The sequence below is a fragment of the Vigna umbellata genome, chromosome 3, assembly GCF_029865625.1.
Source record: "Vigna umbellata cultivar VRB3 chromosome 3, Vumbellata_1.0, whole genome shotgun sequence".
Lineage (NCBI taxonomy): Eukaryota > Viridiplantae > Streptophyta > Magnoliopsida > Fabales > Fabaceae > Vigna > Vigna umbellata.
The window spans coordinates 47,793,622-47,820,699 of NC_142167.1; the positions used below are offsets into that span (position 1 = coordinate 47,793,622).

Consider the following 27,078-nt stretch of genomic DNA (forward strand, 5'->3'; position numbering starts at 1 on the left):
CAGCTAAAAACAAGTCTAAATCCCATAATATCAAAATTGTTTATTTATATATATTAAAAGAATTATATTACTTAAATATAGCCAAGTATTATATATTAAATATATTGAATAATTAATTATTATATCATAATATTTTAAAAATGTTAAATAATTAATTATTATATCATAATATCATAAAATATATGATAATAACTTATTCTATATTAAAAATAATTATATTAGAAATATTTTATAATACTTGAGAATATGTAAAACAAATTAAAATAAAATTATATTTCTAATAAATTTAAATTATATAAATATATAAAATAAAAACCCAAAATCACGTATCAAATAATTAAAAAACACCCGAAACTAAAATTTAAGATAAGCAAAAGAGTTTCTTGGTCTCCGTTAATTAATTCCATGAGCATAAATTGATTGAGAAAAGGAAGAGAATAATAACCATATACAGAAAGAGAGAAAGTGTGTTCAAAGTGTTGAACATATATAAATGAATAAAATCAAAGTGTTGGGTCAGCACTTCTAAACCTGTTCGATCCATTAATCGTTTGTTTCAATTAGGGCTTCCCAAACCCTACGCCAGACAGAATTCAATCGCAGATTCAAAATCAGTAAACTCAAACCAATCAATCAGAAAAATCGAAGGAACCGATTCCTGACCGGAGCATGGCGGAGCACCTGGCATCGATCTTCGGGACGGAGAAGGATCGCGTCAACTGCCCTTTCTACTTCAAGATCGGCGCGTGCCGGCACGGCGACCGGTGCTCGCGGCTGCACAACCGGCCAAGCATCTCGCCAACGCTGCTGCTGTCCAACATGTACCAGCGTCCCGACATGATCACGCCCGGCGTGGATCCGCAGGGGCAGCCGCTGGACCCGCACAAGATCCAGCAGCACTTCGAGGACTTCTACGAGGACATCTTCACGGAGCTCGCAAAGTTCGGCGAGATCGAGAGCCTCAATGTCTGCGACAATCTCGCCGACCACATGATCGGCAACGTCTACGTCCAGTTCCGCGAGGAGGACCAGGCCGCCAAGGCCCTCCAAGCACTCCACGGACGGTTCTACAACGCCCGCCCCATCATCGCCGACTTCTCCCCTGTCACAGACTTCCGCGAGGCCACGTGTCGGCAGTTTGAGGAGAACAGCTGCAACCGCGGCGGATATTGCAACTTCATGCACGTCAAGCTCATCGGAAGGGACCTCCGCCGGAAGCTCTTCGGCCGCCATCACCACCGCGGAGGTGGACGCTACCACCACACCAGCCGGAGCCGCAGTCGCAGCCGCAGCAGGAGTCCAAGGCACCGCCGGGAGGGACGGGAGAGGGACTCCCGCAGCGGCGGGAGGCGGGAGTATAGAGAGAGAGACGGCGGTGGACGACGGAGACACGCCGAGAGTCCCGCCAGAGAAGGGAGCGAGGAACGACGCGCGAGGATCGAGCAGTGGAATCGGGAGAGGGAGGAGAAGGAGTGACTTTATCGATGCTGGTTTCCGAGAATGGAACATCAATTTCGTTCTCAGAGTATTTACCCTGTCTCCTGAGTATTTCCTATAGTAATGAAATTATTTAAGTGATCCCTTAAGTATTGAATATCTAATGCCTAGTGTGTGTTTGGATAGATGCTTGAAAAGTACTTGAGTGCTAAACATACTTTTGTTTCTTTTAGTTTGGAAGTACTTCTAAAATGGAACCAATGGTAATCTAAACATGCTTTGCTATTAGTTGAATTTAAAAGATTTTCAAACATTTGAAGGATGTTTTGTCATGGTACTTTACTAGTTTTTATTATATTTTAGGGACTCTTTAGGAAGAACGGTAATGCTATAAGAATGAAATTGATGGTTTACTTGCATGTGAGTGTGTGCTGTGGCGCCGGGGCGAATAATGAGCCCTCTCTTTTTGTACTAATGATAATTGATTTCTCTTTCTCGCGTGGTGTTTTTGGTCATCAGAGATTGGAAGGGAGCATTTTAGTTTTCTGAGATTGTAGGATTTAATTAGTTTGGGGCTGTGACGTACTGTATTTATTGTGCTGTTTCAGCTTTTGAATATATGACGACCTTAATTAAATTGTATACGCTAGCTAGTGAGTGATTCTGCTGGATGATATTGATATGGCTTTGGTTTAACGTTTATGATAGTTACTTTTTGTGATGGGGAAGGGAACGGGCTTGATGGTTTGAAGAATAACGTTCCTTTTATTTATTGTGCCACAGATTGTCATTTTCAGTCACAAATGCGAGTGGTTAGTTCTTTTCTGGTGTGGTGGTGATCTCGTACTTCTCTTCATGGGACAATTTTTTTTAAGCACATAAAATGTTTTGATTGTATAAGTAATTGAAGGTATCCTGGTAGAGTCAACTCTGTTGATTGGTTAAGTAATTTTGATAATCTAGATCTAAGTTAGAGCTTTTGTTAGAGGCCTCTATGGGTTGTTTTTACTAGTTTTGTTTATTTCTGCTTGAGTTTTGAATCGAAGGGTTTCAATGCTTCTGATTCATAAACTTTGAGTAGAGTTGTGATCCTGCCTACATTGTCTTTTGCTTTTGTCGTTGCACTTGTTGTGCCGGATGCAAGCTAAGTACGATGGAAGGTATTCATGTGGTTTGATGGTAAGTTAGGGTAAGCTTTGCGGCTGTGGGCTATTGGGTCATCATTGTAATAAATAGTTGTATCACCTCCACGATATGATAGTAAATTAGGACATCCTATAGACTTGAATTTAAGTTTGTATTTGGTTTTCTGTTATGCAGTCATAACACTTGGCCATTTTGAAGTGTGGCTATGCTATGCCTGTGACTTTGGGGCTGGGTGGTATTGTTTGTTGTCTGTTTGCCTTTTCTGTTTTTCAACAAGTACATGTTGATTATTCTGCCATATCTCAAATTTCTACTGTATATATCCAAGTGAACAAGAAATATCAATGATTGATTTTTCTACTTCTGTGTTAATGTGTCTGCTTCCTTGGTTGGTAATTCTTCCAGGTTGTTTGTAGATTCAATTGTTTATCTCTTTTCATGCTTTAAAAGGAGTTAAGACCAAGGGCTCAAAACCAAAACATTCTCATTATAATTTGATGGCGTGATCTGTGATGCTCTGTTTTCTTTCTGACTCTACATTTCTTCTCCTCTTCCTCCCCAGTTCCCGGGTCTTCTCTTTCCTGTTTCTTTAACAATATTTTTATTGTTTGTTCTGTCCATTTTATAATACGAAAACCTTTGTTATTTAATTTTGAACAGTATTTTCTATAACCCTGTAAGCCACCAATGAGTTGCAACCCGGTGTGCTACTGGCAGCTATATGTTAAATATTTTGTGTGAAGATATGGTCAATGATTTTTGTTGAGACATCGAAATACAAAAACATTAAATGAAAAAGTAAGCATGTAATATATTTGGAACTTAAAAGAAAACACTACCATTAATTTAGTTTTTCATTCTTTATTCTTAAAAATTGCCTTTGGTGCCTTTTAGCCAAACATGTCTTTAATAGTTATTGTGTGTGTTTTCGTTATTGTCGGAATTTTATCTCTTTCTGTTTGGCTGAAGAATATTGAGATGTTTACAAGCATGTTTTTCGCCATGTAGGCTAGGTGCAATAGGGGGATTGGTTGTGCAGCGGATGTTCTTGAGATGTAGGAATTGCATTTCAAAGACTAACGAAGTTGGGGTTTGAATTGCCTCTTGTAAGACTGCACGTTTCTATTAGTATTTTTTATTTAAACATTTGCATGTGAGATTGGAATCCTTTTCTTCACATGCCATTTCTAGCTGGTCCACCTGTGAATTTATAACGTGCTTTCTTTCTTGTCTTTACAGCACTATAGGTATATAAAAGCATGTTTCGGAGAAATATTTTTGATGAATCCAAGTGCTAAATACTGTACAAAAATGAGACAACTAAGATGGGCAACTTCTGCTTTGTTATCCTGGGATTTTTGCCACTTGGGCTATGGTGGTATTTGAGCTCTCCAAACCTAGGTTGACATCAAGGCTTAGTGGATGTTTTGGTTTAACTTATTTAGGAGAAACGATCGGTCATTTCTTTTGGCTTTTTGAGAGATTTTGCTAAATAAGCTAATATTTCTCTAAATTTAAGTTGAGCCAAGCCATTAGTTTGTGCTCACTCCAATTACTTTAGGATATGTTTGGGAGTTTGGATTTGGAAAGGAAGGGAGGGGAGGCAAATTTTTTAATTTATAATTTTAGATTAGTAAGAAATTAACCCATATATCTCCGACATAATTTTTATAAACTTATATGTTTGCCCTCCTCACTGTTCTCCTTCAAAACCCATGGGACAATTTAGCCATAGGCACCACTAGGCATTGTGACTGAGGTTTTCTATGGGGGTTTTAACTTGTTCTTCACGCATCAGTTAGGAAGGAACAGGAATTATCATCTTCTGATATCATATAAAGTGCAAGCAGTTTAGGTTTCTGAAACCAGGATGAGGCCGGACAGATGTACAGAGCAATATGTTCCCATTTTTGGTTAGACTACCTACCTTAACTCCTGTAACAGTTGAATTTTCTACCATCTTACCATGCTTGAGTTCATTTTTTAAAGCGGGAGAGGTTTTGACTCTGGTATGTTTGGTTGAGGTGAAAGAAAATCATGATGGGGATATTTTTTTCTGTTTGATTAGCAAAACGGGAAGGAGAAGAGTGAACTGGATTTGTTAAATTAAGTTTCAATCATTTCTTTCACTTTCCCTTTAAATCAATTTTCACACCATTCTCTCGATTCCTTTTTTACTGTACTAAACAGATCCTTGTGTGATCTCTTTTATACGATAAACAAAACGAAGGGAAGGTGAAATTTGTTTTCTTTTTTGAATTTTAGCTGTTAGAAATAATATTTTCTTCCTCATTTTTTGGTTTTTTTTTTATATATTTTATTTTCTTTCTATTTTCGTCCGTACTTCCAAACACACCATTAGTATAAAATCTGAATAATATGATTATCTTCCATCAAATTTAGCTTCAATTGATTGGGTAGTGGAATTTGGAAACATTCTGCGGTGGGCTTTTGAGGTCGTAACGGGTAAACTCTGAACTATCATGTTCCAAGACAGTTTGAATAAACAACCAGCATAACTGGTTTTCCCGGCTCCTTCGCTTCAGGTTTTCCCAAACGATGGCACGGTGAATTCAGAAAGAGAATAACGGATCTTGTTCACGTTTTAGCGTTTGAGGTAGACATATTTTTTTCATTCTCTTTTGTAGTATGATGTCTCTGGTATAAAATCTTTTAACTAAGCTTTCATTGATGTGGATGAAATTTCACATGCATGTTTTTTGAAAGATATAGGACTTCAAACTATTCTGGTGTTGATGTTAGTGCACTGAAAACAAAACTGTTAATCTACTTTTCAGTGTGCTCTTATTTTTATATACTTTGTCAAATATGGAACTTTGTTGGTTGTTTATGGATCTGGACTAATATTTTTTGCAAAAGATCTAAGCTTCCTAGAAAGGAGTGAAATATAGGGTGTAATGATACAATGATTTATATTCAGTTTTAGAACTCATACCTTCGTGAATGTATAACTTTGCTATAAAAAAGTACGGTATATTTCGTCTTTTAGTTTTCATAAGAATTTAAATTTGGTTTTGTTCATACCATGTTCAATAGTATCATATTTAAGAGTGATGTCAAAATCAGTTTAAATACTTTTTCCTTCTTTTATTATTTAAAACATTTTTGAAAGACAAAATCGGGATAAAGTATAGACTCAAAAATGGATAATTTCTCATATGAGTCTCACATTGGTGTCAATCGTGAGTTTGATAGCAGGGTTCTAAGATAAACCCGGAAGAATCTTCAAACTTCTTTTCAATTAGGAGTTTATGTTCCTATAATTGAGTTTTCAGGTTTTTATAATAGAAATTTGATTTAATTACAATTTTTCATCTGGTTGTTAAGCAAGAGTATGTGTATGATTTTAGTGGTAAAAGATAGATGTTCAAGTCTATTATTAAAAAGTTTTATCACCATTCTACAAATGGCATTTTTATATTTCAACAGTAATGAACCAAAATTATTTAATTTTTGATAATTGTATTATGTAAACGTATAATTATATTTTCAGTGGCATTAAAATTGTATGTTCGTAAAACTACGAGGATTTAAAGTAGATTAAAGTATAGACAGTTGTTCAGAGAGTGAAGAAATCAGACTGCGTTTGTCGTTACATTTAACCTTGCGTGCTAGGCTGGTTCCGAACAAATTTCCAAAATGGTAAGATGCTTTGTTAATGTGTTATAAAAATGATTTTGACAATATAAACATTCTTTTTTATTTATAAAAGAAATGTCATGTGGATGAGTAAAGATTACTTTTTTTTTGTGTAATTAGTAAGAAAATGTACGAGTTCAATAATCTCAATAGAAAATTCCATTTATTTCCTCTAAAGTGTAAAATGACAATTTTCTTTTAATTTTGAAATAGATATCTATCTCACTTTTTTTAAAATAAAATTTTACTTGTTTTTATGTTTTTAAAAAGACACTTTAAAATAAAATAAAGGAATATGTCAATTTATAAATGGGTTAAATATGTTTTTAATCTCTAAACTATCAAGCGATTTTGTTTTTAGTCCATCTTTCAAACTAAGGTGTTTTCTAGTCTTTCTCTTTTAGGAAAACATAATTTTCCGTCCTAAAAAATCAACGGTGTTAAAAAGAAGCTGAGTTGGCTAATGGTGGGGTGTCACATCATCTTTTTTCTAACACTGAGTCAATCTGACCTTCACCGTTCGCTCACCATCATCATTCAGTCATCATAACCATTCGGTCCTCACCAATACCATTCGGTCACTACCAATATCGTTCGGTCATTCAATCATCATAACCATTCAGCCATTACCAATACCGTTCGACCATTAACAATATTGTTCGGTCACCACCAATACCGTTTGGTCATTCAGTCATCAAAATCATTTGGCCTTACCAATACCGTTCGGCAGTACCTTACGGTAAGGGACAGATTGACTCAGTGTCGGAAAAAAAATGATGTGACACTCCACCGTTAGCCAGCTTAGCTTTTTTTAAACGCCGTTGGTTTTTGAGGACGAAAAATTATGGTTTCCTAAAAGTGAAGGACCAAAAGGTACCTTGAAGGACCAAAAGGTACCTTAGTTTGAAAGAGGGACTAAAAACAAAATCGTTTGATAGTTTAGGGACTAAAAACATATTTAGCCCTTTATAAATAAATATTGTTTATTAGAATGAATTTAATATGATTTTGGTTTTAAAATTATTACGTGTTTTATGTAGTCTTTCATGATCAATTCAGGTAGGGTTTTTTTACGTGACCAAAGTTTTGTGACAAACAATGTGTAACTTTTTCAACTTGATAAAGTGAGGAAAACACATGTATTTTGTTCCAAGGTCAATAAGACATTTGAATAGTTTGGTTGAAAATCCTGACAACTCGATAAGATGAATGAAAAACTAAGATAATTTAGTGTAAAGTTCGGATATAGATTCAATGAGTCATTAATTAGTTATGTAACACACTTATTTAATACTATTTTCAACTTAAAATATTAAATTAATAAATTTATATATTTTTATTATATATTTCTTATCTCGTTTCTCTCTATCTATTAAGACTTTCAACCTTATACACATTAAAATAAAATTCTCTTTGTAGTGAGGATATTTTAATATATAGAGTTACCGTGTTTTTACTTTTAAGATGATTTAGTAGATATAAATAAGAGGTACTATGCTACATTCATATTTGTGTTTCATTTAAGTTATTTTCGAAGTGTGAGAGATGTGACTTTATGTATTGTTACAACAGTTTTTTTCATTAGTCAAGTACACGTGAATTAGACTAAAATTAATGATAACTTAAAAAAAAAAGTGCAATAACAATTGTATAAACTAATTAACAATTTTTTTTTCAAAGATATATATATATATATATATATATATAGACATTTAAAGTATATTAACTTTTTTTTACTTTTATAATTTTTATTATAAAATTTGTACGTGTCTCAAATTCTCTGGAAGTTCCAAAATTTTTGTTTCATAATCTTCATTGAAAAAATCAACAGCTATAGATCTACAGACATACGAACAATTATTTTTATTGATTTTAGCATACGAAGACTTGATTGAAAGAACTCAGTAAAAGAGTTTATATTAAAAGAAAAGTATTTTTTTAATAATTTTTTTACAACAGTTATTTTATGAATGATTTATTTTAAATATACAGACTAATAAAATAATAAAATAATGACAAATAATCTATTATCAAAAAATTATTAAAAAAAATTGTTAACGTATTATAGTCCATGTTATAACTCCAACTGGTACTCATTTTCTCTCTGGAGGAAACGAGGTTTCAACCAAAAGCAGATCAACAAAATGCATTTTCACAATATAAAACAATCTTCATAGTATCATGCAACCACCCACAGATAACAATCAAAGATAAAGATGTTGGCTTTCAATAATAATAAAATAATCAAACCCATACCAGTATTACCAAATATATAACTACTTATGGGACCCTTCAATTTTGATTCCACAGCAAAACAACAAAACTAGCCAACTATGTGCTTCAACGATACACAGAAAAGTCAACCTCTAACTCAAATACAACCAAACAAAGCGGGTGAACTCTGAATCATGAAAATTAATTAAGGAATTGAATAATTCAAGCAAAGAACATAAACTGCTATATTATACGTATGGTGACTTCATGTATAGTTTTAACTATTCATTTTCTTGAAAATTTTGGTTGATAAAAGTATGTGCAATTTGTCAAATATAAAAGATAACAAGAAGAATCGTAACACTGAAGTCTTCATTTATCCCTGTCTATGCAAGAAGCAACACCTTACAATTTGTTTCCATCTCCATGGATCTTCAGATCTTTGATATGTTAGCTCCTATTTCCCTTTTCTTCCTGATGCTGGTGGCACTGAAATTGGGGAGGAATCTCACCAAAACCAAGCCAACTCCAAAGACACCTCCAGGGCCATGGAAGCTACCCGTCATAGGAAACATACCCCATCTTGTTACACCAACACCACACAGAAAACTAAGAGACTTAGCCAAAAAATATGGACCCTTGATGCATCTCCAACTGGGAGAGGTCTTCACTGTAGTTGTTTCCTCAGCAGAATGTGCCAAAGAGGTAATGAAAACTCATGATCTTCTCTTTGCATCAAGGCCTCTGATTCTAGCCTCAAAGATAATCGGTTATGATGCCACAAACATATCTTTTTCCCCTTATGGAAATTATTGGAGACAGTTGAGGAAAATTTGCACAGCTGAGCTTTTCACTCCAAAACGTCTCAATTCTTTCAAGCCTATAAGAGAAGAAGAGCTCTCAAGTCTCATCAAAATGATTGCTTCAGAAAATGGCTCACCATTCAATCTCTCTGAGGCACTTCTCACATCCAACTATGCTATAATTTCGAGGGCAGCTTTTGGCAAGACGTGCAAAGAGCAAGAAGAATATATATCAGTGGAAAAGGAAGTGCTTAAGGCTGCAGGAGGATTTGATATTGGAGATTTGTTTCCTTCAGCCACATGGCTCCAAAATTTTACTGGTTTGAGGCCTACCCTTGAGAGATTGCACCGAAAAAGTGATCAAATACTTGAAAACATCATGAGGGAGCACAAAGATAGAAAGTCAAAATCCAAAGAAGGTCTGGTTGAAGCAGAAGAGGACCTTGTAGATGTCCTTCTAAAATTTCAGGATGATAGTGGTGAAGATCAGGATATTTGCCTGACTGATGACAACATCAAGGCTATAATTGATGTAAGGATAATGAAATGTTTTGTGATCCAAACTTTTTTTTACTTTTCTGTAGTGTAGATAAAGTTATTAAATGAATAGATGTTTAATTAATACTCATTTGTTTGAGAACTGTTTTTGTAGAATATCTTTGCTGCTGGAGGTGAGACATCGGCAACTACCATAGATTGGACAATGGCAGAGATGATAAGGAATCCAAGGGTGATGAAGAGAGCACAGGCCGAAGTGAGAGAGGTATTCAAGATGAATGGAAGGGTTGATGAAACTTGCATCAATGAAATGAAATATTTGAAGTTAGTTATCAAAGAGACCTTGAGGTTACACCCACCAGCACCTCTTTTACTTCCAAGAGAATGTGGACAAACATGTGAGATTGATGGGTATCATATACCAGTCAAAAGCAGGGTAATTGTGAATGTTTGGGCAATTGGAAGAGATCCAAACAGTTGGAGTGAGCCAGAGAGGTTTTATCCTGAGAGATTCACTGATAGCTCTGTTGACTACAAAGGGAATGATTTTGAGTTCATTCCATTTGGTGCTGGAAGAAGAATATGCCCAGGTATCACATTTGGTTTGATGAATGTTGAACTCACACTTGCACTTTTGTTGTATCACTTTGATTGGAAGCTTCCCAATGGAATGAAAGCTGAGGAATTGGACATGACTGAGCAATTTGCACTAACTGTTAGAAGAAAAGATTATCTGTTTTTGATTCCCTCCATTGCAACACAATGCTCATAAACCAATGTTATCTATGGTTTGTTAGGTTCACCACTGAATAAAGTGTTTGCCTTTTATCTTTTGTTGATTTCGGTAGAACTGAAAAGTTATTAATGATGTGCCTCATGTTATGGAGGCAAAAATGATTATGGAATACTTGTAATATTGAACTATGCACATAAATTTCCATTTGAGTGACTTTAATCAATGACTTGGATTTTTAAGATATCTATGTAATACAAATTCTAAAAGAATACAGAAAATCTTAGAGATAGAAAATGTAATACAAATTCTAGAATATTGTAAAAAATCCTAAGATAGGAAGAATAAAATCAATAATATTCTACACAAGGTAAAAATCTAAAACATTTCACGTAATATGTGGCTAGCATCTTCTAAAATAATATATGGGTCTATAAATACCTATCTACTCTACCATAATACAACAAATACCATAATTAAGACAATTATAAAATACCCTTCTTCTACTATTATTTTCACATTTTGCTATCTTTACATTTTCTCTAACCATCAACTAATCCTTTCACAGCCTCAAAGTGATTGGGTATGCAGTATGTTTAGTCTTTGAGTTTTCAAAATTAAGTAATTTGGTCTAAGTATACTTTATCATCTAATTGTTAAGAGAAAATATAAGTACCATTTTCCATCTGATTGTTAAGCAAGAGTATATGTAATAGATAGAGGTTCAAAGTCTATTATTAAAAAGTGTTATTACCATTCTATAATTTGCATTCTAATATTGCAACAACAATGAACCAAAATTATTTAATTTTCTATAATGGTAGCATTTACACGTATAATTACATTTTCATAGCCATTAAAATTGTATATTAACAAAATTATTAATCCCTCAAAACTTACATACGATGTTTATTTCCTCACCGTCACCTTTCTCACCAAAATAGAGCAACCACTGTTTAAATTCCATTAATCAACTATCAATTGTAAGAAACAGAGATCAGAACAAGGTAAAATACAAAGATAAAATTCATACGCTTTTATAATGGGTAGATTATTCCCCGTCTCCGATCTTGGACAAGAACTGAACGAATTGATCCATACAAAATTGTCACCTGTGGAGCCCCTTTCCCCCTCTCTGTTTTCAAGTGCAACTGTGAATCGGTGAGTATGCAGATAAATTTTGTTGGGTTCTCAGTGATTGTTGTGTAAAATATGGGTGGAGAATAGTGGAATGGTTGGGCGTGTGGAGGAGATGGACCTGGTGTGAAGAAGGTGGTTTCTGCCTTGTGGAGTATGTAGGTGGAGGCATGGAGATGGATTGAATTGGAGGTTGATGTAGCTGATGGAAGAAAGGAAGAAAATGATGATGTTTGGATGTCTGAAAACGATGGTGAGTAAGATGATTTAATTGCTGTTGTGCTGAGGTAGAAGATGAAATTGAGGTATAGATATTAAAAACGAATTGTGCCTTTATACTTGGATATAAATATAAAAGCACATTTTGATATACAAGAATGTTTATATTATATTAATACTATTTTATAAAAAACAATAACATATTTTTTATGTATGATTTTTTTATTTTGGATGTCAAAACTAAAAATAAAAATAAGTTAAAAGCTTATTTATATATAAAATAAATTTATAAAAACTTTTTTAAACGAGAAAGATTTAAAAAAATGTGCTTTTATATTTATATCCATTTATAAACATTTAAGTTTGTTTCGTTTCGATATAGTTATTTATGTTTGATTTCAAACTATTAGGAAACAAACTAAATGTTGAAAGCCACTTTAAAAGATGACTGAATTTCAAAATCAGATTTAAAAATCCACCAAAATTTGAAATCTCATTAATAAAATCATTAAATTTCGAAACTAATCGAGTCTTAAAATTTGATTTAAGAAGTCATCAGATTTTGAAATCCAATTTAGGAAGTCACAAGACTTCGAAATCCAATTTATAATATCGTCAGATTTCAAAATCCGATTAAATATATTATCGAATTTTAAAATTCGATTAAGATGTTAAATGAATTCAAAATTTTGTTAAATCATAACCGAATTTCAAAACTTGATTAAGTTTTAATTAAATTTTGAAATTTGACTAATAGAGTCATCGAGTTTTAAATCTGATTAAGCTTTTAACTTATTTTTGAAATCCAGTTAAGTTGTTAATCAGATTTCAAAATCCAGTTACTAGCTTGATCGTATTTTAAAATTCAATGACTTTTCTAAATTTTATTTTTTTAAGTTTTTTCTTTTATTTTTATTTTTAATTTGTTAGATTTTTTTTTAATAATTTAGTGAACTATTATTATTAATATTGTTATCAAATGAGATATTCAATGAAAATATAATGTTATTAGTAATTATATTATAATATTGAAGATTAACCTTTCAATTTAATACATTTACAAGCTTTGTAATAAATCTCTTTTCAAAAACTAATTCAAAATACAAATTATATTTCAGTATAATGCAAAATTATACTCACAATTACGAAAAACATTACATTTTCGATTATACTTGCGTAATGTGAAATTCAGAACTTACCAGACTATTGAATCAAGCAAGAACATTTTTTTGTTGGAGTGTATTGAATCACTTGGAAAATTCAAATTTAGAAGAAAGGAGAAACATTATAGAGAATGTTTGTGTTCAATTCTTTTCCATAGTTGGCTTCCTGCTCTGCAATCAGAGGTTCTTCTTGATGCTCAACCCTTAAACTTGAACAAAAATTCATTCTTGGTGCTCCTCAGTTGCTACAAGATTTGCTCAAATTTCTGTCCCATCGGCATCTGTGCTGCAGGGGAAGAAGATGATGGAAGGAAAAAGATAAAGACAAAATAGTCTTTTTACCTCGACTATTAAGATTCAAAAAGAAAATATGGGAGTGCAGGAAGAAATCATTGTATGCAGATAAAACAAAATTGTATAAATAGCTAAAGGAATTGGGTCCAAAAAAAAAATATAAAAATGACTTTTTATTTCTCTTTTTATAGGAAAGTTTGGGTCAAATAAAATGAACCCATTTTTATTTTATTTCATTTTATTTCAATTTTATTTATTTTAATTAAAAATATATTTCACCTCTTATTTTTTAACACATATTTTTATAATTTTTTGAAATAAATTTTATTTACCAGAAATGAAAGTAAGTCTGATATCTATATAATACTTTGTAACCACCAAATAATAACTAAACAAACCTGCATAAAAGAATAGTGACAGATTGGATAGTCCATTAATTACACTTACATCACAATTAAACAAGTTAATAATAATGGTAATAATAATAATAATTAAACTAATTAATAATAATAATAACAATTCAAACAATAGTTTATTTTAGAAAGTTTGATTCAGTTAACTTATGAGTTTGTGTCTCTTCCTCATTTTTAATCTTTCTCATCTCAATCCATTGTAAGACTCTCAACCTTGTGGTTTAATTTCTCACAAATTCAAAATAATTAACACTCATTAAAAGAAAAGGACTTCTTTGTTGTGCGGATATATGAATATGGAGAGTGATCCACAATTTGAGTTGACTTACAATGTTTTTACTTTTAAGATGATTTAGTGGATATAAATAAGAGGTACCAAGTCACATTCATATAGATGTGTCATTTGTCAAGGGTAACTTAAAAAAGTGATATAACAGTTGTATAAATTTTTTATCAAGAATTATAAATATAGTATTTAATATGGTTGAATGTTTCATCCTAGAATGATATGACATAAAATACAATCAAATTGTATGCACTTAAATAAGTCCAGCTTTTGTAATGACTACCACTAAGTAGCCCGATCAATTACTTATTGGTCTATTAGAACTAATGGTGTACCAACTATTTTATGACTTAGTAAAATATGATCAAACACTAATTTAGACAGGATAAATGGACCATTGGGTTCAAGTCCATGCCCATCTACGTAAAGACTCACAATCATAATAAATTATATTATAAATAGCATAACCATTGATGTATCTCTTTTATGTTCTCATTAATTTCACTTAATACTCTGTTGACATTTGAGACTGACTTGAGTGTCCTAGTATCTTCTGTAAGCACAACCCTCGTTCACCTTAACGAGGACAAGTATTGTGGAAGAGGAGGACGAGCATTTTTTAGTGCGAAGGTCGAAGAAGTTTGTGGAGTTGAAGTCTTGAAGTCTTTGCTGGGTACCTCTTCGGCTATGTAAGAACAATTGGTGTCCATTGTGGGCCGAGTAATATTCTGTGAAGAAGATCTCAATTCAGTGAAGGAAGCAATCATTATGGTGTCCATCTTGAAAGCTCAGGCAAAGATGCGGCAAGAATTCGTTGGGTTTAAAACAAGAAGTGTTGAGGAGATGCATGCATTGAGAGAAGAGAATGCACGATTGAAAAAGAGGGTCAAGGCCGAGGTCACGGTCGAAAAAGAAAAGGAGAAGGACATTGCTGACAACGCAATCTCGGTGCAAAAAACTCCTCGCACTGTCCCAACTCACAGAAAAAATGAAACAGAATGTGAGTACAAACCTATTCCATAGTCGCACCACTCATTGTTATATGTTTTAACTCTAGTGTGTGAACTTCTGTTATGCTTTTATGTTGTTTCATGTTATTTTACGCAGCTTTAGACATAACTTTTGACTAGACTTGTTATGCAAATGCTTCTAATCAAGACTTTGTATATCTATATTTCTTCTTCTAAATTATTATAATTTATTCTCTGTGTTTATACTCTTTTGTATATTTGATGACCTAACACTGTTTTGTTTAATGTTGTAATTGAAAGTGAGTAACAAGAGTTAGGCATATATTATAACTCCAACGGGTACTTATTTTCTCTCTAAAGCAAGCCACGTTTCAGTCCAAAAACAAATGAACAGAATGCATTTACAATATAAAACAATCTTCAGAGTATCATGCAAAAACCAGAGATAACAAATGAAAGATAAAGATGTTGACTTATGATAATAGTAATAATCAAACCAATATCAGTATCAATATCAAACAGTTAACCAATTATGGAGACCTTCAATTTTGATTCCACAAAAAAAAAAAAAAAAAAAAAAAGCTAACCACGTTGCTTCAAAACTAAAGGGAAAAGTCAACCTCTGACTCCTACATAATAAAAGAGATCGAAACTATTGGAGTGACCCAGAGAGGTTTTATCCAGAGAGATTCATTGATAGCTGTGTTGACTACAAAGGGAATGATTTTGAGTTCATTCCATTTGGTGCTGGAAGAAGAATATGCCCAGGTATCACGTTTGGTTTGATGAATGTTGAACTCACACTTGCTCTTTTGTTGTATCACTTTGATTGGAAGCTTCCCAATGGAATGAAAGCTGAGGAGTTGGACATGACTGAGCAATTTGGATTAACTGTCAGAAGAAAAAATGGTCTGTTTTTGATTCCCTCCATTGCAACACAATAATGCTCATAAACCAATGTGATATCTTTGGTATGTTAGGTTCAGTCCTGAAGAAAATGTTGGTCATTTTATCTTTTGTTCATTTCACTAGATCTGAAGTTTTTTAATAATATGGTGGCAAAAATGACTATGTAATACCTGTAATATTGAACATACAAATAAACTTTCACTGGAACGACTGGAAATTTCCCGTTTTTTTTCGTTTAGACACATGCACATTAATCAATAACTTGGATTTCTAAGATTTGTGATTAGCTATGTGCAATAATAAATTTATGGAAAACTATAACCGAGAAGAATTTACTATGTAGGTAGTGAACTTCATTTAAATTTATGATTTTTAATATATATCTCTTAACCAATAATAAGGAGTTTTTAAAGAGGATGTTAATAGTATTTTTCATAAACTTATATTGATGGTAGATATTAATAATTTTGGAAATAATGTATTAAAACTAATTATTTAGTATTGATGGTAGATATTAATAATTATTCGTGTTTTTCTCTCTTATTCTTTATTTACAATGATGAAAGTGGTGATGTGGTGTAATGGTGAGCATTTGAATCTTTTCTTAGTATTATTAAGGTGCACTTAGCTAGCAATCATAGAGGTACAAGAATTAATGGAGTTTCTGATAGCAACTTCCTCAAGCTAGGTTAGAAGAGATATTATGGAATATGTGATGATGTGATGTAAACATTGAATATTATCAACCAAGTATAAATCGAGTATATAATATTACAACCGAATATAAATTACTTCTGGTATACATCGAATATTATTAACCATTATTTGTTTTCCTAGTCAACTTGACTAGTCTGAGTTTAACCACTCTTGGTATCAACCTTCTAGAACGTTTAACTCCTTTGAGCTAAACAAATTAAGTGTTGTATATTAAACTTCAAAATTCGAGTTGTTAGACAGTCTAGTCTTTCTAAACAATCTTGTCTTAACAGTACTTGAATCTTCATAAACGACCGTATAAGCTCAATGTCATCTTTGAGACTCAACGCCAACTCAGAAAGAGGATAAATTCAATACAATGAAATTTGATAACTTGAAATACTTTTTTTTTGTTTTAAGAATAGACTCGGACGATGTAAGCTTTTAGATAGAATAACAAGTATAAGAATTCAATAATAGCATAAGTTCTCTTGTGTGAGTTATCCTTATATAGCTTTCTTCGAAAGATGATCGTTATTCAGAGAGAGCTGACTTCTTAAGAGTATCTGGCTTCTTGTATGAAAATTTGTACTTTTCAACATTTTAGGAAAAACAATGTTACTTTTAACCATGATAGCTTGTTACTCTTATTAAAGTCATGAGATTTATTTATTGATTTCCTCTCTTTTCACTTTATAAAAAGGACTCATCAGTCTTTTAATAAATAATTAATTATTTATTAAAATAAAACTAGAGGTTATGTAAAATAGATATAATACATGATTATCTATTGTATGTTTATGTTATCGATTAATAGCTTTTGAAAATAAGAGACAAAGGTAAATCATATTATCATAAAGGAAATTCATAAAGAAAGTCAATAAACCAAAAAAAAAAAACTTATTTCTTTTCTACTCAAAATATCATAATAGATCGAGGTAAGTTCTTAAACCCTTCATAACATATACTGTGAGAATTATAGATTCTAAAAGTTGCTGCGAAATATAATAGTTTCTTGATTTAATTAGAATGTTTGAAACTACTAGCTTACAAACTAAATTAAAAAAAAAACTGAAAATTCACATTAAATAAATCTCAAGAATATTAAAAGAAAATAAAAAGACATATTAAATCATTATATTAACAATTACAAAATTATAATATTTTATTTTAATAGATACATAAAATAACTTAAAACGTTGTCCACGACTCATGATCAAAGTTATCCACAATTCGTATGGTTCTTGCTGAAGAAAACGTCAAAAGCAACCTAAATAATTGTTAAATAATACAGAGCGATGTGTATGAAAAGAAAATAAGTCAAAAGATTCTTTACTATGAAGTTTGCAACAGCAAAAACCACCAGAAAGCAATAAAAGGGAAAACAAAATCCTCATTTTCATCAGGACTTTCAGAAAACCTTACTAGTTTTCTTCTGTCACCATGGATTATGAGTTACCTAAGATATTATCCTTTACCATGCCCTTTATTCTCTTCATGATTTTGGCACTCAAAATAGGGACCAGTCTCAAGAAAACTGGGTCATCTCAAAAAATACCACCAGGACCATGGAAGCTACCTGTCATAGGAAACATACACAATCTTCTTTCATCTGCACCACACAGAAAATTAAGAGACTTAGCCAAAATATATGGTCCTTTGATGCATCTCCAACTTGGGGAGGTCTTCACAATCATTGTTTCCTCACCAGAATATGCCAAGGAGATCATGAAAACCCATGATCTCATCTTTGCATCAAGGCCTACACTTCTAGCTTCTGATATATTGTGCTATGAATCCACGGATATTGTGTTTTCTCCTTATGGAAACTACTGGAGACAGCTACGAAAAATCTGCACAGTGGAACTTTTCACCCAGAAACGTGTCAACTCATTCAGACCAATAAGAGAAACTGAGTTCACCAATCTCGTTAAAATGATTGATTCTCATCAGGGGTCTTCCATCAACCTCACTGAAGCAGTTCTTTCATCGATATACAACATCATTTCAAGAGCTGCGTTTGGCATGAAATGCAAAGACCAAGAAGAGTTCATATCAGTGGTAAAAGAAGGAGCACTGGCTGTATCAGGTTTGAGCATTGGAGATTTGTTTCCTTCTGCCAAATGGCTTCAACTTGTTACTGGTTTGAAGCCTAAGCTTGAGAAGCTGCATCGACAAATTGATCGGATTCTGGGAGACATCATCAATGAACACCAACAGACAAATCCAAAATTCCCAGAAGGCCAGGGTGAAGCAGACGAAGATTTGGTAGATGTTCTCCTAAAATTCCAGGATGGTAATGAGAGAAACCATGATATTTGCTTAACTATTAACAATGTCAAGGCTATAATCCTGGTAAGGATAACGACATCTTGTATATTTATTTTATTATGAAGATAATCTTGGACCAATAGTTAATACTTACACCATAGTGTTATGCTCTCTTCAAAATCATGCAACAAGTTCCAATTTCTATGTTTTATTATTATATACCTTCTGCATATACATTTTCCATCCAACTTCTTCAAAACTGATAACTACATTTTACAGGATCAGTGAAAAGTTATAACTACTGATTGAACATCCCATGTTGAAATATTTTGACAGCTGCAAGGTTTGTTTGTGTGTGTAAATTAAACAATCTAAACAGATGATTTACACATAATCATCAGTTATGACTGCACTTTACACATTATTATACACTCCACACTTATAAAGGTAAAATCCCTCATGGATATCATTGCATTAGCTAAAGTGATAATTATTATGCAGGATATATTTTCTGCTGGAGGAGACACAGCAGCTTCTACCATAAATTGGGCAATGGCAGAGATGATGAAGGATCCAAGAGTAATGAAGAAAGCACAAGATGAGGTGAGAGAGGTATTCAATATGAAAGGATTGATTGATGAAACATGCATGGATGAACTCAAATACTTGAAATCAGTGGTCAAAGAGACCTTAAGGTTACATCCACCAGCTCCTCTTTTACTTCCAAGAGAATGCAGAGAAGCATGTGAGATTAAAGGGTATCATATTCCAGCTAAAAGCAAGGTACTTGTGAATGCTTGGGCAATTGGAAGAGATCCAAACTATTGGAGTGAAGCAGAGAGGTTTTATCCAGAGAGATTCATTGATAGCTCTATTGATTACAGAGGGAGTAGTTTTGAGTACCTTCCATTTGGTGCTGGAAGAAGAATATGCCCAGGTATCACATTTGGTTTGATAAATATTGAAGTGGCTCTTTCATATTTGTTGTATCACTTTGATTGGAAGCTTCCAAATGAAATGAAAAGTGGGGACTTGGACATGACTGAGGAATTTGGAGTGACTGTTAGAAGAAAAAATGACATATACTTGATACCAGTCACTTATAACCATGCAAGAAAGTTATGAACTTTAGCTTCATCATTACTCTTTTGCTTCAGAAAAGCCCAATCATACGAGGGATTGACATTACTTTTTACTCAAAATCTTAAGGCAATGGATTAATAGATGTTGTTGGAAGTTTACGTCGACTAGAGATAAGGCCAAATTATAATATATAAGTGAGGTGCAAATCTCACCTTACAAGTCGTTTTTGTGGGATTGAGTTAGTCTTAAACCCACTTTTTAATATAGTATCAGAACCATAGTTAGAGCCTATCCTAGCGAGTTCTACATGGATATTTTCTGTTTCCACCCGTTGTTAAGCCGCTATCGGACCATCCAATTTTTAGTATCACGCTCGAAATATCTATACCTCAGCATGAAGAAGGTGTGTTGGAAGTCTCACATCGACTAGAGATAAGGCAGTACAAACCTCACCTTACAAGCCGGTTTTGTAGGGTTGAGTTAGGCTTAAACTCACTTTCTGATAAATCTTTCACTTTTATATAGTGTTCTACTTTCTTATTTCTATCTAATATGAGACTTGGACTCACTTGAATTCTCAACATTTGTATCATTCTTGATTTTATTAGATCTGAAAAAATTTTAATGCATTCATAATCTGACTACAATGTTAGGAAGAAGCATTCATAACTTTCTTGCTATGTTGCACTGAGAGCTGAAATGGGGAGCCACCTAGCTAGTTCATGATATTTATATCAGTTAAAGAGGACATATACTAGAATTCATTTTATTCTTTTATATCTGCATAAAATTTGACTGGTTTAGTTTCTCTAATGAAAACCTTACAATTAGAGTAATGACATAATAAACTGAATGTTGAGCTATCAGAACACTTTTGTTTATCAGCACTATCAGAAGACAATCATACTGATATAATATATGTATGTGTCATGTCACCATTTAAAGATACGATCTGAACTAAAACAATAATATTTTATAGTATAAAGATCCAGATGATCAATTTTTCGTATATCGAAATAATAGAATTTATATATTATATAAATAATTCATCTTTACTTTAAAACTCTTTTTACAAAATAAGGATTTATTATATTTATGATATTTTGAAATATTATGTCATGTAAGAAATATACTTTTAAAATAAATAATTTTAATTTTTATACCTAATTTCTTACTAATAAATAATCATACATGGATTTGTGAATCTTTCCATAACATTATTTTATATAGTTGAGCTAGTTCAGCTAAAAAAAAATTGAATTTAATTGTTTTGAAATGGTCAAATCGAATCTACAAAAATTTGATTTAAGTTGAGTTGACTCTGATCGAAAGTCAGTCTAGTTGAAGGTCGAATTAGACCAGAGATCAAATTGAGTTAATCTAAATAAAAGATTGAATCAAATTGGTTTAGGTCAAAGAATTAATTTGAATCATTCATACAGAATATTAGAGTTAAACTATTCTGAAGTAACTCGAGAACCTTTTCATCTAGACTTATTTAAAGACTTTCGACATGACCCACTGAACTCGACTTTTAACCTAAATTGAAGTTTTTGTATTTAAAGTTAATTAAAGTATTATAATAAGAAGAAACTCATGTTCACATTGATCCTAATCTATTTTTAAAAATATAACTTCATGCACCGAAATATTTTTAAGTAAATTTATTAAAGAATTATTAAGACTCACATGTATGATTTGTTGATAATTACGTTTTGATACACAACCTATTTTATTAAATATTCAACTTCAATTCGATTAGAATGGACATATTATACACATTAAATGCGTAAGATGTAAAATAACTAAATCCTTATCTAATCTAAGGCACGTCACCTCACGTTATTTTAACCTGCAATTACCATTTCGTCATCTCCTTAAACATATAAAATTCTCGAGTTGCATATATTTTCATTATTTATTCAGTTCATAAGAAAACTCATTTATTTTACATCTGCTAACATATATTTGAAAGAAGAAGAAAAAAGGACATTTAAGGGTTTACCTGACTTTGAAGTGAACATTATGATTTTTGAAAGTCAACCATCATACTATTAACTTCCTTGAATGCTGGAGAAATCACAAGGTATGTCACCATTTTCCTAGCACTAAATCCTTATCACCATCTAAGTCACGTTTCCTCACTTTATTTTAACCTGCAATTACCATTTCTTCATCTCCTTAAACATATAAAATTCTAAGAGTTACATATTTTCATTCTTTATTCATTTCATGACTCTTGAGTTTTTATCGAGAGATCCAATATACAATATTAATAAGATCTTAGTCAAATTTACGTTATATGAATATTTTCTAATATTTATGAAAACCAAATGCACCCAAAGTTGCTTTTCTGCATCACATAAACCACTATGTAAGAAGAGACAAGAAGCAAAGCAATCACAATCCTCAACATTCTCAGAACTTTGGAACTCCTTTTTCTCACAATGGAGTCTCAACCACTTCACATGTTTGGCCTTGCAATATCCTTTTTCCTCTTCATGATTCTGGCACTCAAAATAGGGACCAATCTCAAGAAAACTGAGTCATCTCAAAAAATACCACCGGGACCATGGAAGCTACCTGTCATAGGAAACATACACAATCTTCTTTCATCTGCACCACACAGAAAATTAAGAGACTTAGCCAAAATATATGGTCCCTTGATGCATCTCCAACTTGGGGAGGTCTTCACAATCATTGTTTCCTCACCAGAATATGCCAAGGAGATCATGAAAACCCATGATCTCATCTTTGCATCAAGGCCTACAATTCTAGCTTCTGATATAATGGCTTATGAGTCCACTGATATTATGTTTTCACCTTATGGAAAATATTGGAGACAGCTGAGAAAAATATGCACAGTGGAGCTTTTCACTCACAAGCGTGTCAACTCATTCAATCCAATAAGAGAAGAAGAACTCACCAATCTTGTCAAAATGATTGATTCGCATAAAGGGTCACCCTTCAATCTCACCGAGGCACTACTTTCATCAGTGTATAACATCATTTCAAGAGCTGCGTTTGGCATGAAATGCAAAGACCAAGAAGAGTTCATATCATTGATAAACGAAGCCATGACAGTTGGATCAGGTTTTAACATAGGAGATCTGTTTCCTTCTGCTAAATGGCTTCAACTTTTGAGTGGTCTGAGGCCTAAGATTGAGAGGTTGCATCAACAACTTGATCACATACTAGAAGGTATCATCAATGAACACAAGGAGGCTAAGTCAAAAGCCAGAGAAGGCCATGGTGAAGCACAGGAAGATTTGGTAGATGTTCTGCTAAAATTCCAGGATGATAATGATAGCAACCAGGATATTTACTTAACTAACAGCAATGTCAAGGCTATAATCCTGGTAAGGATAATAACATCTTCTATATCCTTTCTCTCATGAGCATAATCTCACTCACTTCTCTATAAACTAGACAAATGTTCAATACTTACTCCAGAATATATCTTGTTGGAGATTTCATAGATAAGACGAACTTACTGTATATACAGATATTCATAATGATCTTCCAAACAGCAGCTCACTTTATACTAGCAAATCAATTGTATGACTATCTATTTGGATGTGTTGATAATCACTTTACAGGACATCTTTGCTGCTGGAGGTGAGACTTCTGCAACTACGATAAATTGGGCAATGGCTGAGATAATAAGGGATCCACGAGTAATGAAGAAAGCACAAGCTGAGGTGAGAGAGGTATTCAAAATGAAAGGAAGGGTTGAAGGAACTTCCATGAATGAACTCATGTATTTGAAATCAATTGTGAAAGAGACCCTGAGGTTACACCCTCCAACTCCTCTTTTACTTCCAAGAAAATGTGGACAGACATGTGAGATTAATGGATATCATATACCAGTAGAAAGTAAGGTAATTGTGAATGCTTGGGCAATTGGAAGAGATCCAAACTACTGGACTGAAGCTGATAGGTTTTATCCAGAGAGATTCATTGATAACTCTATTGACTATAATGGGACAAATTTTGAGTACATTCCATTTGGTGCTGGAAGAAGAATATGCCCAGGCAGCACCTTTGGTTTAGTCAATATTGAGGTTGCCCTTGCATTTTTGCTGTATCACTTTGATTGGAAGCTTCCAAAGGGAATGAAAAATGAGGACCTGGACCTCACTGAACAATTTGGAGCAACTGTTAGAAGAAAAGAAGATCTATACTTGATACCAGTCACTTTCCATCCTTTGCTGGTAAGATAAACCATGTATTTTTGTATTTTGGTTCATTTTAGTTTAACCGAAGAATTTATAATGCTTTTTCCATGATGTTTTCTTCATTGTTATCATCATATATTGGTAGGGAGGGAACTATAAGTCTAACTAAACTTTACATAACTCACTTATATTGTAAATTTGATTTTATCTCTATTTCCAACCATACCATTCATAACAGAAAAATTGTCAAATGTTTTGTGCAGGGAAATGGTGCAGACTGCAGAGTAGGGAAAAATCAGTTCCAGGATTAAAAGTACTGAAGTTGATGGCACATATTCAATCTGATGCAGAAACTGTTCATATTCTGTAATGAACTTATCATGTAAAACGTATCTTAACTTTCATCATCAGATGCCTCAATCGCACTATTCCAATGGAAATTTTTGCTTTATTTCAAATACACAGAAATATTAAGGACTTGATTTTAAACATATTCCATTATTGCAAGCTTGATAAGAATTTTAAACATCATTATTTATTATTAAAGTGTAATGCAAATTCTAGAAGAATGTAGAAGCTCCTTAAATAGAAGAATTGAAATGTAATACAAGTTCTAGAATATTCTAGGAAAACCTAAGATAGGAAGAAAAATCAAGAATATTCTACATAGGTAAAAATCTAGAACATTCCACATAAGTTGTGGCTAGTATGTTCTAGAATAATCTATGGGTCTATAAATACCCATGAACTCTACCATTTAAAGATGTAGCCAACATCTATCATTTTGTATGAAGCCAACATCTATCATTTGTATGAACCAACATCTACTACAACTAAAGACAACTACAACACTTCTTTCAACTACTACTTCTACATTCTACTATCTCTACATTTTCTCTACCACATCAACTACTCCTTTCACAACCTTCAAAATACTAACAGTGGTACCAGAGCTACGTTCGGTCATCTACTGGGCGTAGATAAAATTTTCAACTACCTCAAACAAAGCTATAACTCATTCTACTACTCCCAAATATATTCTCAACAATGGCTACTACTAATCAAACATCATCAATTCCAGTACCTATTTTCAAAGGAGAAAATTATGATTTCTGGAGTGTCAAAATGAAGACATTCTTCCGTTCTCAAGATTTATGGGACATCATAGAAGAAGGATTCCCTATTCCAGAAGACACTTCCACTCTTACTACAGCTCAAAAGAAGGAGTTGAAAGAAAACAAGCAGAAAGATTCAAGGGCTTTATTTGTTCTTCAACAAGCAGTTGATGACACAATTTTTCCAAGGATAATTGGTGCCACAAGTGCAAAACAAGCTTGGAACACAATACAAGAGGAGTTTCAAGGAAGTGACGAGGTACGTAATGTTAAACTTCATTCTCTAAGACGAGAGTTTGAATTATTAAGAATGAAAGAATCTGAGACCATTAAAGACTACTATTCTAGAATAAAAGAAATAGTTAGTCAGATGAGAGCCTATGGGGAAAATATTCTTGACAAAAAGATCGTTGAGAAAATTTTAATTTCTATTCCCCAAAAGTATGATGCAATCACAACCGCGATTGAACAAACAAAAGATTTGGCTACATTGTCAGTCACACAACTAATGGGCTCTCTCGAAGCTTATGAACAAAGATTGAAAAGGCATGAAGAAGACTCGGTTGAAAATGCCTTTCAATCAAAACTAAAATTACGGTCTCAGAATAAAGAATATGAAGGAAATAAAAGTAGAGAAGAAATTTCTAGAAATAAAGAAAATCCTAGAAGCTTCTCTAAGACTCGTCAAGAAAAATATCCTCCATGTGGCATATGTAAAAAGACAAGTCACTTGAAAAAAAATTGTTGGCATCATGGAAAACCTCAATGCCACTATTGCAAGAAATTTGGTCACGTAGAAAAGTATTGTCGTAATAAAAATAAGCATCAAGCAAACTTTGCGGAAGAAGATAATCAGGAGAAACTCTTATTCTACGCCAATCAAGAATCTCCTGGTAGAGAAGGAAGTTGGTACTTGGATAGTGGATGCAGCAATCACATGGCGAAAGATCAAACCATCTTCAAAGACATTGATAAATCTGTCAATGTCAAAGTTCGGCTAGGAAATGGCACCACAGTGGAGTCTCGAGGCAAAGGAACTGTCATGGTAGAGACAAAGAAAGGTACTAAATTCATCAAAGACGTTCTACTAGTTCCAAATCTTAAAGAAAATCTTTTAAGTATTGGCCAAATGATGGAGAATGGATATTCTCTTCATTTTGAGAAAGATACATGCAAAATTTATGACAATAAAATGATAGAAATTGGCCAAGTAAAAATGGAGAAGAGAAATAGAAGCTTTCCTATAAGCTTCAAACCTGGAACTAATATTGCCATGAAGGTAGAAGTTGATGACTCATGGCTTTGGCATAGGAGATTTGGCCACTTCAACACACATGCCTTAAAGCTTCTATATACGAAAAACATGATGAGAGATCTTCCATGCTTGAAGGAGAATAATGAATCATGTGAAGGATGTCTCCTCGGAAAACAACATCGATTACCATTCTCGACAGACAAAGCATGGAGAGCGAAAGACTTATTGGAGTTGATTCATACCGATGTTTGCGGACCGATGAGAACACCTTCACATCATAACAACAGGTATTTCATCCTCTTCATTGATGACTTCTCTAGAATGACATGGGTCTATTTCTTAAAGGCAAAGTCAGAAGTTTTTGGAGTATTCAAGAAATTCAAGGCCCTTGTTGAGAAGCAAAGTGGAAAACAGCTAAAAGTACTTAGAAGTGATCGTGGCAAGGAGTACACATCTCACGAGTTTGACAAATTCTGTGAAGATGAAGGCATAGAGCGACAACTTTCAGTCGCATATACTCCACAACAAAATGGCGTGTCAGAGAGAAAAAATCGCACAGTTATGGAGATGGCAAGATCAATGCTGAAAGAGAAAAGT

The 27,078-nt window shown here is 33.1% G+C and overlaps 4 protein-coding genes across 7 annotated transcripts; all 4 read left to right on the forward strand.

Moving 5' to 3' along the window:
• The first annotated feature begins 444 nt into the window (after window positions 1-444).
• LOC124848239 (splicing factor U2af small subunit A-like) lies at window positions 445-5,592 on the forward strand. 3 transcript variants are annotated; one of them, XR_007029680.2, is made up of 3 exons: window positions 445-1,525; window positions 3,592-3,689; window positions 3,823-5,592. XR_007029680.2 is itself a non-coding variant. In XM_088110739.1 (2 exons), exon 1 carries the CDS (start codon window positions 670-672, stop codon window positions 1,474-1,476), a length of 807 nt encoding a protein of 268 aa, XP_087966865.1. In that variant the 5' UTR covers window positions 445-669; the 3' UTR covers window positions 1,477-1,525; window positions 3,592-5,434. The 3 variants fall into 3 exon arrangements, 2 of the variants coding, with proteins under 2 accessions (XP_087966865.1, XP_087966866.1); XM_088110739.1 differs by having other exon boundaries at window positions 3,592-5,434; XM_088110740.1 differs by lacking the exons at window positions 3,592-3,689; window positions 3,823-5,592 and adding an exon at window positions 2,221-2,842.
• Window positions 5,593-8,481: 2,889 nt separating this feature from the next.
• Window positions 8,482-10,682, forward strand: LOC148202787 (cytochrome P450 71D11-like). The gene is made up of 2 exons (XM_088110738.1): window positions 8,482-9,792; window positions 9,913-10,682. Exons 1-2 carry the CDS (start codon window positions 8,884-8,886, stop codon window positions 10,528-10,530), a joined length of 1,527 nt encoding a protein of 508 aa, XP_087966864.1. The 5' UTR covers window positions 8,482-8,883; the 3' UTR covers window positions 10,531-10,682.
• A 7,232-nt stretch (window positions 10,683-17,914) lies between these two features.
• Window positions 17,915-20,562, forward strand: LOC124840653 (cytochrome P450 71D9-like). Of its 2 annotated transcripts, XM_088110745.1 has the most exons (3): window positions 18,795-18,934; window positions 19,130-19,193; window positions 19,352-20,562. In XM_088110745.1, the coding sequence occupies exons 2-3, from the start codon at window positions 19,167-19,169 to the stop codon at window positions 19,973-19,975; spliced, it is 651 nt and encodes a 216-aa protein (XP_087966871.1). In that variant the 5' UTR covers window positions 18,795-18,934; window positions 19,130-19,166; the 3' UTR covers window positions 19,976-20,562. The 2 variants fall into 2 exon arrangements, with proteins under 2 accessions (XP_047172694.2, XP_087966871.1); XM_047316738.2 differs by lacking the exon at window positions 19,130-19,193 and having other exon boundaries at window positions 17,915-18,934.
• A 1,770-nt stretch (window positions 20,563-22,332) lies between these two features.
• Window positions 22,333-24,571, forward strand: LOC124840651 (cytochrome P450 71D11-like). The gene is made up of 3 exons (XM_047316735.2): window positions 22,333-23,292; window positions 23,533-24,147; window positions 24,375-24,571. The coding sequence occupies exons 1-3, from the start codon at window positions 22,381-22,383 to the stop codon at window positions 24,420-24,422; spliced, it is 1,575 nt and encodes a 524-aa protein (XP_047172691.2). The 5' UTR covers window positions 22,333-22,380; the 3' UTR covers window positions 24,423-24,571.
• The last annotated feature ends 2,507 nt before the right edge of the window (window positions 24,572-27,078 follow it).